Here is a 12,372-nt window from a genome sequence, read left to right as displayed (position 1 = left end):
GGGCCTGGCGGGTGGAGGCGGGGCCTGGCGGGTGGAGGCGGGGCCTGGCGGGTGGAGGCGGGGCCTGGCGGGTGGAGGCGGGGTCTGGCGGGTGGAGGCCGGCAGGGACTTGCAGGGACCCTGCCGCCACTGGAGTTCTGTGGCGCCTGGGCCTTTAAAGATTGCCGGGTGCGGGCTGGAGAGAGGCAGGTGTCCCCTCTAAGAAAGCCCCGACTCCGGCGGTCGTCCTGCTGGCATAAACTCTTGGGGCAGACCCTGTTGGGAGGCCCTGACACCGTGACCTCGAAGGTCCCCTGAAGACTCCTCACCCCTCGCTTCACAGTCCTTCTCCTCCCACACCCCAGGACTTTACCCTCCACCCTCCAGCCACCTCTCCTCATAGAAGTTAACGACTTCGCTGTTAGCTCCCCTCAGGACCCCAAATCCTCTCCAAAGACCCCAATTTCTTCTCTCAAAGCCCCGCTCCCTCCCCATTACAACCCCAACTCCTCAAAGACTCCAGTTTCTTTTCTCAAAGCCCCACCTCCTCCCTCCCCTCACGGCCCTTAACTCCTTTCTCTCCTAGTCTCTCCCGCCCCCCCGCCTGTTTTTTGAGACGAAGTCTTGCTCTGTTGCCCAGGCTGGAGTGCAGTGGCATGATCTCGGCGCACTGCAACCTCTGCCTCCCGGGCTCAAGCGATTCTACTGCTTCAGCCTCCCAAGCAGATGCGATTACAGGCGCATGCCACCACGTCTGGCTAATTTTTTGTATTTTTAGTAGAGACAGGGTTTCTCCATGTTGGCCAGGCTGGTCTCGAACTCCTGACCCCAGGAGATCCACCCACCTTGGACTCCCAAAGCACTCGGATTACAGGTGTGAGCCACCATACCTGCCTCCCCCCACACATTTTTTTCTATCACCAGTTGAACAAGGCCTGACAGTTTCCCTTTTTCATCATAGTCCCTGCTTTCTTAGCCTCTAACAGTCTAACTCCAAACCCCTCCTCACAGCACCAGGCCCTTCTCCCCACAGTTCCCTGACCTAGACTCCCCTCTCCTTACACCACTGACTCTCGCCTTCCTGTGTTCTTTTTCCCTCACTGGGCCTCCCCCCACACCTGGCACCTTCTCTGCACAGTCCCCTGACCCTGACTCCCCATCCACAGTTCCTCTGACCATCCGCTGCTTCCTGGGCTGTGAGCTGCCTCCCGAGGGCTCTAGAGCCCATGTCTTCTTCCAAGTGGCTGTGAATGGGAGCTCCTTTGTGAGTTTCCGGCCAGAGACAGCCTTGTGGGAGGCAGGCACCCAGGTCCCCTCAAGAGTGGTCACCTACACCCTGAAGCAGCTCAACGCCTACAACCGCACTCGGTATGAAATGCGGGAATTCCTGGAGGACACCTGTGTGCAGTATGTGCAGAAACATATTACCACGGAAAACATGAAAGGTATGATGGGACTGGGGCCCAGGCCTGAGAGCTGGGGAGAGGGCGGGTTCCAGAGAAATGGATGGACCTAAAGGATGCATCCCCAGAGCAACAAGAGACCTGCAGCTGGGGATTTGGGACAGAACACACTCTGCTTAAGTCAGTTGGTGAACGGGTCCTTTTCCTCTAAGGCAGAAACGCTTTGGGGTTTGACTCAAATCATGGACTCCTTGGGGGTCTATTCTTTGGGCTAACTCTCTGCATGTTTTGCAGGAAGCCATACAAGCCGCTCCTATACTTCGCTGGTGCTGGGCGTCCTGGTGGGCTGTTTCATCATTGCTGGTGTGGCTGTGGGCATCTTCCTGTGTACAGGCGGACGGCGATGTTAATTACTCTCCAACCCCTTCAGAAGGGGCTGGATTGATGGAGGCTGGCAAGGGAAAGTCTCAGCTTACTGTGAAGCCAGACTCACCAACTGAAACACCAGAAGGTTCAGAGTGACAGCTCCTTTCTTCTCCCACATCTATCCACTGAAGGTTGGAGGAAGGGAGATGGAGAGGAGAGGTGGACAAAGTACTTGGTTTGCTAAGAATTTAAGAACTTGCATGCTTTGGTGAATTGGTCTGATAAGTGAATGTTTATCTGTCTCTGTGGAAAACAGATGATGGAATTGGGACAGGGGGCCTATGGCCCACCATCCAAAGACAGACAGAATCACCTGAGGCATTCAAAAGATACAACCAAATAAACAAGTCATCCACAACCAACATACAACATTCAGTGCTTCCAAGTGTGTCAGACTTGGGATGGAACACTGGTATAATAGGGTAAAAAGAAGTAACATGAAGAAGTTGTGGAAATGTAAACCCAAGTCATATGGCAGTAATGAATTATTAATCAGTTAATAATATTAATAAATTTATTATATTTAAGGCATTGTTATTTCCTTCACTTTGCAAATCTTCTGGAAAAGTAACCTGTACCCATTTCTTCTGCTTCCTTATTTCTTACTCACTGTTAGACCCTCTGCAATCTGACTTCTCTGGACACTGCTGTAAGATCACCAGTAACCACTAATTGTCAAACCGTCACCCTCTGTGGTATCTGCAAATTTACAGGACTAGAACTCTCTTTTTACCTTAACTTCTGAGATACCATACTTCAACTTTTAAAAACTACTCTGTTTCATTTTTTTTTCAATCCCTTTGACGATGTCACCTTACTCGATTCACCCTAGAAATGCTGGCTTCCTTAGAATTCCATTTTTTTGGCTCCTTTTGTTCCCCTTTGAACTATACCCTTTCTGAGTGACCTACTGACCTCCATGGCTTCAAATACCATCTACCTGTGGTTTCCATGGAGAAGCAATATAATTTGATCTTTAAGAGCATGTGTTTTGTCAGCCAGGCATGGTGGCTCACGCCATAATCCCAGTGCTTTGGGAGGCCAAGGCGGGAGGATCGCTTGAGGTCAGGAGTTCCAAACCAGCCTGGCCAACACGATGAAACCCTGTCTCTACTAAAAATACAAAAAGTAGCCGAGTGTGGTGGCACTTGCCTGTAATTCCAGCTACTCTGGAGGCTGAGGCAGGAGAATCGCTTGAACCTGGGAGGCAGAGGTTGCAGTGAGCTGAGATCACACCACTGCACTCCAGCCTTGGGTGACAGAGTAAGACTCCATCTCAAAAAAAAAAAAAAAAAAAAAAGAGTTGATGCAAACGAGAGGCCTGGAGATCAGAAGCCACTGCTTTATTTGCTGACTAAACATATATTATCTTTTTGTTTTTTGAGACAGAGGCTTGGTCTGTTGCCCAGGCTAAAGTTGATGGCGTGATCATGGCTCACTGCAGCTTCAACCTCCTGGGTTCAAAAACAGAACAAAAGAAAAATAAAATAGAAAAGTAAAAACAACAAAAACCCATAAATGTTCACTATATCTCACATCATTAATTTATTTACTCATTTAATAAATGTTTGTCAGAAACTTCCATATAGAAGGCTTTATGCTATGTACTTTGGAAGACACAAAATGATTAGGATATGATCCTTCTCAAGGAGCCCAGTCTTTCCTTCATAAAATAAAACATATACAAAAATGAACAACACAAAGCAAGATGTCTCGTATAACTGGAAGAAATACACAAATAAAAACTTTATGCTGGCCAGACGTGGTGGCTCCCACCTCCAATCTCAGCACTTTGGGAGGCTGAGGCAGGTGGATCATGAAGTTAAGAGATAGGGACCATCCTAGCCAACATGGTGAAACTACATCTCCACTAATAAATAATACAAAAATTAGCCAGGTGTGGTAGCTCGTGCCTGTAGTCCCAGCTCCTTGGTAGGCTGAGGCAGGAGAATCACTTGAACCTGGGAGGAGGAGGTTGCAGTGAGCTGAGATTGTGCCACTGCATTCCAGCCTGGGCAACAGAGTGAGACTGAAAGAAAGAAAGAGAGAGAGAAAGTGGGGGAGGGAGAGGGAGAGAGAGAGAGAGAAAAAGAAAGAAAAAAAGAAAGAAAAGAAAATGTTATGCTGTGATTTACTCTTGTAACTATCATTTACATATTGCTATATAGTTTTTGGAATTCCGTTATTTGTGGTTATCATCTAATAAACTCTCTTTGGTCTTGTAAGATAGATATTCTCATTTTAGATTAGGAAACATGTTTAGGGAGAATAAGAAAGTTAGTAGCTGATCTGGTTTGGATATTTTGTCCCTGCAAATCTCATGTTGGAATGTGACCTCCCTTGCTAGAGATGGGCCTACTGGGAGGTGTTTGGGTCATGGGCGCAGATCCCTCTTGAATAGCTTAACACCATCTCCTTGGTAATGAGTGTGTCCTTGTTCAGTTAGTTTACATGTGAGATTTGATTGTTTACAAGGGTCTGAGACCTCCCCTCCTCTCTCTTGCTTCCTTCCCTCTCCATCTTATATGCCTGCTCCTACTTTGCCTTCTACAATGATTGAAAACTTCCTGAGGCCTCACTGGAAGAAGATGCTGGTGTCATGCTTCCTGTACACCCTGCAGAAATGTGAGCCAAAATGAACTTATTTTCTTTTATAAATTAGCCAGTTGCAGGTATTCCTGTATAGCAACACACGAATGGACTAAGACAGTATCAGAGCCTGGATTCAAACCCATGCCTTTGTGTTCTAGGATTTATGCTTTCTCTCTTCTACTAAAACTGAAGGAATCAGAGGAATCTGGGGGAGAAACATGGTGTTTTTGAATGGGCAAGATATGACCATGCCCAGATAGGAAAGACAGACAGAACAGATTCAATAATGAAAACAGAAAAAAAGCAGAACAAATTTTAGACATTTCTTAAAGAAGATACACCAGTGGCCAATAAGCACATGAAAAGATGCTCAATGTCAGTAGTCATTATGGAAATACAAATCAAAACCATGAGATACCACTTCATACCATCAAGAATGGCTATAGGAGGATGGGTAGAATCAATATTGTGAAAATGACCATATTGCCAAAGGCAATCTATAAATTCAATACTATCTCCATCAAATACTACCATCATTCTTCACAGAATTAGAAAAAACAATTCTAAAATGTATATGGAATCAAAAAAGAGCCCACATAGCCAAAGCAAGAGTAAGCAAAAAGAACAAATCTGGAAGCATCATGCTACCTGATTTCAAACTATACTATAAGGCCATAATTACCAAAACAGCATGGTACTGGTATAAAAATAGGCACATAGACCAATGGAACAGAATAGAGAACCCAGAAATGAACCCAAATACTTATAGCCAACTGATCTTCGACAAAGAAAACAAAAACATAAAGTGGGGAAAGGACATCCTTTTCAACAAATGATGCTGGAATAATTGGTTAGCCATATGTTGAAAACGAAACTGGATCCTCATGTTTCACCTTATACAAAAATCAACTCAAGATGGATTAAGGACTTAAACCTAAGACCTAAAACTATAAAATTTCTAGAAGATAACATTGGAAAAACCCTTCTAGACATTGACTTAGGCAAGGGTTTCATAACAAAAAAACAAAAGCAATTGCAATAAAAAGAAAGATAAATAGCTGGGACCTAATTAAACTAAAGAGCTTTTGTATGGCAAAAGGAACAATCAGCAGCATAAACAGATGACCCACAGAGTGGGAGAAAATCTTCACAATCTATACATCTGACAAAAAACTAATATCCAGAATCTACAATGAACTCAAACAAATCAGTAAGACAAAAAACAATCAATCCCATCAAAAAGTGGGCTAAGGACACGAACAGACAATTGTCAAAAGAAGATATACAAATAGCCAACAAACATATGAAAAAAAGCTCAACATCACTAATGATCAGGGAAATGCAAATCAAAACCACAATGCAATACCACCTTATTCCCGTAAGAATGGCTATAATCAAAAAACAGCAGATGTTGGCATGCATGCAGCAATCAGGAAACACGTCTACACTGCTGGTGGGAATGGAAACTAGCACAGCTGCTATGGAAAACTGTGTGGAGATTCCATAAAAAACTAAAAGTAGAACTACCGTTTGATCCAGCAATGCCACTACTGGGTATCTACCCAGAGGAAAAGAAGTCATTATTTAAAAAAATATTTGCACATGCATGTTTATAGCAATACAATTCAGAATAGCAAAGTCATGGAACCCACCCAAATGCCCATCAATCAACAAGTGGATAAAGAAACTCTGGTGTATATATATATATATATATATATATATGTATGAGTACAACTCAGCCATAAAAAGGAATGAATTAACAGCATTTGTAATGACCTGGATGAGATTAGAGACTATTATTCTAAGTGAATTAACTCAGGAATGGAAAACCAAACATTGTATGTTCTCACTGATATGTGGGAGTTAAGCTATGAGGATGCGAAAGCATAAGAATGATACAGTGGACTTTGGGGACTTGGAGGGAAGAGTGGGAGGGGGTGAGGGATAAAAGACTACAAATATGGTGCAGTGTATACTGCTCAGGTGATGGGTGCCACAAATCTCCACTAAAGAATTACTCATGTAACCAAATGCCACCTATAAGTTATTGAACTTACGGAAAAATAAAATAAAAAAGAATGGCTACAGGAAAAAAGACAGACAATAACAAGTGTTAGCGAGAATGTGAAGAAATTAGAAACCTCATAACATTGCTTGTGGCAATAGAATAGCTCTTTGGAAAATAATTTGACAGTTCTTCAAAAAGTTAAACATAGAGTTATTATGTGACCCAGCAAGTCCACTCCTAATATATACCCAAGAAAATTGAAACCATACATTTGTGCAAATACTTGTACATGAATGTTCACAGCAGCACTATTCATAATAGCCAAAAATGGTAATAATCCAAATGTCTACTAATTGATGGAGAAACAAAGTATAGTATATTAATACAATGGAATACTGTCTAGCTATAAAAATGAGGTACTGATACATGTTACAACATGGATGAGCCTTTAAAACACGGGAAGTATGGGCCGGGCGCGGTGGCTCAAGCCTGTAATCCCAGCACTTCGGGAGGCCGAGGCGGGTGGATCACGAGGTCAAGAGATCAAGACCATCCTGGTCAATATGGTGAAACCCTGTCTCTACTAAAAATACAAAAAATTAGCTGAGCATGGTGGCGCGTGCCTGTAATCCCAGCTACGCAGGAGGCTGAGGCAGGAGAATTGCCTGAACCCAGGAGGCGGAGGTTGCGGTGAGCCGAGATCGTGCCATTGCACTCCAGCCTGGGTAACACGAGTGAAACTCCGTCTCAAAAAAAAAAAAAAAAAAAAAAAAAACACGGGAAGTGAAAGAAGCCAGTCACAAAGAACTGCGTATTGTATGATTCAATTTATGTGAAACACCCAGAATAGGCAATCTATAGATAGAGGTAGAAAGTAGGTAAGTGATGTCTACTGCTGGCAGATGGGGTGGTGACAGAGAGTGACTATAAAAGATACAGAGTTTTTTGTGTGTGGTGATGAAAATGTTCTAAACATAATTGTAGTGACGGATGCACAAATTTGAATATAGCTTAAAAACCACTGATCTGTATACCTTAAATGGTTGGACTGTATGATATATGAATTACATCTCAATACAGATGTTACAAAATGGTAGTAATAAAATAAGTTTAAATCTGGATTAATAAAAGCAATAGCTGTTTAAATCAGTGGCCTGCAAAACATGTTAACAATTAGGTCAATTCCTTCTTTGTGCTTCTTCAATCCATAGTTTGGTCTATCTTTCTCCGAGTCTGCATAGAAAATGAAGAAGAATGGTGAAATGTTAGAACTAAACACTCTTAATTTTTCTTTATTCTTTTTTTTTTTTTTTTTTTTTTTTTTTGAGACAAAGTTTCGCTCTGTCACCCAGTCTGGAGTACAGTGGCGAGATCTCAGCTCACTGCAACCTCTGCCTCCTGGGTTCAAGTGATTCTGCTGCCTCAGCCTCCCAAGTAGCTGTGACTACAGGCACAAGCCACCACGCCCAGCTAATTTTTGTATTTTTAGTAGAGACAGGATTTCACCATGTTGGCCAGAATGGTCTCGATCTCTTGACCTTGTGATCTGCCTGCCTCAGCCTTTCAAAGTGCTGGGACTACAGGCTTGAGCCACGTGCCTGGCCCCTTCTACCTCGTTTTTTTGTTTTTTTGAGACAGGGGTCTTGTTCTGTCACCCAGGCTGGAGAACAGTGGTGTGATCACAGCTCACTCACTGCAGCCTCCACCTCTCAGGCTCAAATGATCCTCCCACCTCAGCCTCCTGAGTAGCTGGGACTACAGGCATGCATCACCAAGACCACCTAAATTTGGAGAATTTTTTTTTGGTAGAGACAGCCTTGTCTCGAATTCCTGAGCTCAAGTGATACAGCCGCCTGGGCCTTCCAAAGTGCTGGGATTAAAGGCATGAGCCACTGTGCCCAGCCTGAACACTCTTATACAAATGGTGAAACTAAAGCTGGGTAGCTATAAGTGGCTTGCCCAAAGTTCCACAGTGAGGTGGTACAAGAACTGGCACTAGAACTTGGGACTTCTGACTTTTGATTGTGAGCTATTGCTGCTACCTCATTCCATGAGAGGCATTGGCAATCATAGGTTAAAGAGGTAAGGTATTAGTTGGTGGGATTCTCTGAAAATGTATGTCCATGTCCAAAAGCAGGAGAGGTAAATAATCAGGGAAACAGTGGGATGAATAACTCTGACCCTTTAGAGAGAAGGTATGATCCTCATTTCTAGGAGTTCCTACACAGGGTGAAGAGTGAATGGTATGTTCATCTGCTTATGCTTACACATGTGAATATGTGTTCACAGCTGCATGACCTTGGATAAGTCAGTGGCCCTCTCTGAGAGGAAGTTTATAATCTCTACTAAGCTATCTCCTGGCTCTGATGACTAGGATTCTACATTCCTAAGTCCAGATGGCTGACATTAGCACAACTTTAAGGGTCCTAGAAGTTCCATTCCTCTTTGACTTTAGAATGTTTGACTTGGGTCTTTTCTGTGGCAACCAGACTATTACAGCTCCAATTGGAATTTACATGAGAAATAAACAAATCTGAAATAAAGGTAAACAAATGGCATATTCTAATACCATCCCTCTGGGTGGCTTGGCTTACTGGATTCCCCATCTTTTAATTCAGTTCAACATGTGTGCCTGGATTTTACATCTCTGCCAGATGGCCTGAGGTTTAGGTTTTGGACCCCATTCTTTTTCCAATTCTGCCAACTGTTGCCGAGGACTGTTTTATGCAAAGAATTGTGCTAATTGCTAGCAGGGATGCAAAAATGAATAAAACATGATCTCTGTCCAGGAACTGATAGTCTAGAAGGAGAAGCATACAACGCAGTTTATTAACACAGAAGGAATTAAAAAGATTCAAAGTAATTATAAGCTATGTACTGAAAGAAAGAGATCTGGGAAGGCTACACAGAGGCCATAGATTTCATCTGGGCCTTGAAGAAGAGAATTACAGTAGGTGAAAAGGGGAAAGATGTTTCTCCTTTTCCAGGCGAAGATCTTTGAGGGCAGAGATTATATCTTACTTATCTCTGGGTTCCTGATACCTAACATAGTGACTGGCACAAGGAAAGAGTCTAATACCTGTGTTTTGAACCAATAAATAATGAGTGGATTCTTGACTGATGAAACAGCACAAAGGCAAAGTGAATAAAAGTGCACCTTATGTTTGGGGAATGCTAATGAACTGCTGTGGTTGCTCTGAATATTGGTTACATAAGGAAATGTATGGGAAATCAAATTTTAGTACCAGATTAAGAATGCCATGCTAAGAAGTTATACTTCATCTATAGGCAATAGTTAACGCTTTACTCCTCTAAGGCAATATTACCTTGTTCATCTTTGTATCCTTAGTATCTACAACAGTGCCAGGAATTTAGAAGTTAGTCAATTAATAGCTGAATGAATGAATGAGTTGAAGACTTTTGAGGAAGGAAATTACTTCATCCAATCTGCACCTTACTTTAATAAGCAACTCACTTTTAGGTACCATTTTGTAGTCACAGAAACATTTTATTCTATTATGTTGTGAAAAATTTTACTGATATGCTTAAAAAGCTTATTAGGAAAGAAGGGCAGATACTATAATCATTTTCTATAGATGTCATTATTCTCATTTCCTGGCAACGTTATTATTCTTATACCCAATGTAAGGAAACCAAAACTCTATTTCCTCTAATATCCCTTTGTATATCTGGAGGTCTGTTGTAATGTGGACCTGCATGTGACAGGGTCCTCGTGGGTAGCCTAAATCTTGCATCACATTCACTATAATCAGGATTTCTACATATCCCAAAAAATAGATCCAACTCACAATGTAGGGATATTGTACTGATTACTTCCTGGGGATCCTGGCTCTACCATACCCGACACAGCAGAAACTTAATTCTTAGACATTTCTGTTCTTTTCCCCAAGCCTGATCTTCCTAACCATCAATGAACTTATCTCTCTTCCTTCTCTTTCCTCTCACAACCTCGCCCTCCTGTCCCACCAAAACAAACAACAAAACCCATTATTTTATTAAGCTTCTCCTTTTTCAGTTTGTATATTTTTCTCAGTAAAACAAAAGTCCTGTAGTTTTTCTTATTTCCTTAAACATGGTGTCTTATTTCCTCCAATTGCAAGTGAAGAGGGGATTAGATTTGGTCTGTGGAACTCCAGAGAACAGATTAATGAATGAGAGGAAGTAAAAAAGAAATAAATGTTAGTTTAATGTAACTTTTTGACCCAGCGATTCGATATTGGAACTGGCTGTTTCACAAAGTAGTGAACTCCTCCTTACTAGAAGTATTCAGCCTGTCACGTCCAAGTTCTGACCTCTAAAACCACATGTGACAGTTCTACATGTGTTCAAAGATGGTGGTCCTGTTCTCCCAAATCTTTTTTTCTCTAGGTTAAACATCCTACTCTCTTCAAGCATTCCTTATTTGATGTGGCATTTCAGTAACTATTCAGTGCTATTGTTCTTCTGGGCTTTCCACAATTTGTCAATTTCTCATGCATTTATTTAAAAAATGTATTGAGTGGGGTCACTAGGATTACTAAATAAGAAGAAGAAAATTATCGAGTGACTTCTATGGTTCAGACACTGTTTTAGGATGTGGGAATAGAGTCTCTCTTAGAACCTACAGTTTACTGGGAGGGACAGACTCTAAACAAGTAATTTTTTTAATGTCAGAGATAATATGTAGAAAATAGGTAGAAAAAAATGTGGCACATATACACCATGAAATACTATGCAGCCATAAAAAGGATGAGTTCATGTCCTTAGCAGGGACATGGAGGAAGCTGGAAACCACCAATTCTCAGCAAACTAACACAAGAACAGAAAACCAAACACCACATGTTCTCACTCATAAGTGGGAGTTGAACAATGAGAACACATGGACGCAGGGAAGGGAACATCACACTCTGGGGCCTGTCAGGGGGTGGGGGGCTAGGGGAGGGACAGGATTAGGAGAAATACCTAATGTAGATTACAGGTTGATGGGTGCAGCAAACCACCATGACACGTGTATACCTACGTAACAAACCTGCACGTTCTACACATGTATCCCAGAACTTAAAGTATAATTTAAAAATAAAAAGAAAATAGGTAGAAAAATAAGGGAGGTCAAAGGGAGAATAAGTGCCAGGAGTTGGTGAGTTGCTGCTTTAGACAGTGTCATCAGGGAAGGCCTCTGTAATAAGATGACAGTTGAGCAGAGAGCTGAAGGAAGTGCAAGAGTGGCCGTGGGAAGAACAATCAAATTTAGATAGAACAAGTGCAAAAGCCCTGAGGAGCAAGTTTCGTTGATCTGATGAACAAGGAGGCTGGTTTCTCTGAAGTGGTACAGGCAAAGAGGATAGAAAGAGCAGGAGGCAAATAATGGAGGGCCTAAGAAGCCAGTTCTATGTACTTTGCTATTTGTTCTGAGTGAGATGGAAAGCCATTGGAGGCTTTCTAGAAGAGGACTGACATGATTTGATCTGCATTTAAAGAGCATCACTACAGCTACCTTGGGGGAAACAAAGCTTAAAGGACAAAGCAATAATCAGGGGGCTCTGAGGATACTCGTACATTCCTGTTAGGGGCTATTCTAATAATATGGGTGAAAAATGATGGTGGCATGGACCAGAGAGTTAGCAGTAGAGATGGTGAAAGTAGTCGGATGTTGGACACATTGTGAAAATAGAGCTGATAGCATTTGTTGACAGACTGGATGTGGATATAAGAGAAAGATGAATTTTAAAATGACTCTAAGAAATTCAGCTAGAAGAGGCGGCTCACGCCTGTAATCCCACCACTTTGGTAGGCTGAGGCAGGCGGATCACCTGAGGTCCGGAGTTCGAGACCAGTCTGCCCAACATGGTGAAACCCTGTTTCTACTAAAAATACAAAAAGCTAGCTGGGCACGGTGGTGCACACCTGTAACCCCAGCTACTTGGGGGGCTGAGGCTGGAGAATCACTTGAACCTGGGAGGCAGA

General features: G+C 42.5%; 1 protein-coding gene across 1 annotated transcript in view; it reads left to right on the top strand.

The window, feature by feature from the left end:
- PROCR (protein C receptor) overlaps positions 1-2,339 on the top strand; it is a 5,337-nt gene extending 2,998 nt beyond the window's left edge. The window contains exons 3-4 of the mRNA XM_032295152.1: positions 1,146-1,424; positions 1,677-2,339. Of these exons, the coding sequence (XP_032151043.1) occupies positions 1,146-1,424; positions 1,677-1,792 (395 nt within the window). The 3' untranslated portion in view covers positions 1,793-2,339. The remainder of the gene's footprint in view (positions 1-1,145; positions 1,425-1,676) is intronic.
- Positions 2,340-12,372: the final 10,033 nt, after the last annotated feature.

This window comes from Sapajus apella, unplaced genomic scaffold, assembly GCF_009761245.1.
Source record: "Sapajus apella isolate SASKATOON/1434 unplaced genomic scaffold, GSC_monkey_1.0 scaffold33, whole genome shotgun sequence".
Taxonomy (NCBI): domain Eukaryota; kingdom Metazoa; phylum Chordata; class Mammalia; order Primates; family Cebidae; genus Sapajus; species Sapajus apella.
The sequence above is the reverse complement of the archived record's forward strand: the minus strand, read 5'-3'. Positions and strand labels throughout refer to the sequence as shown.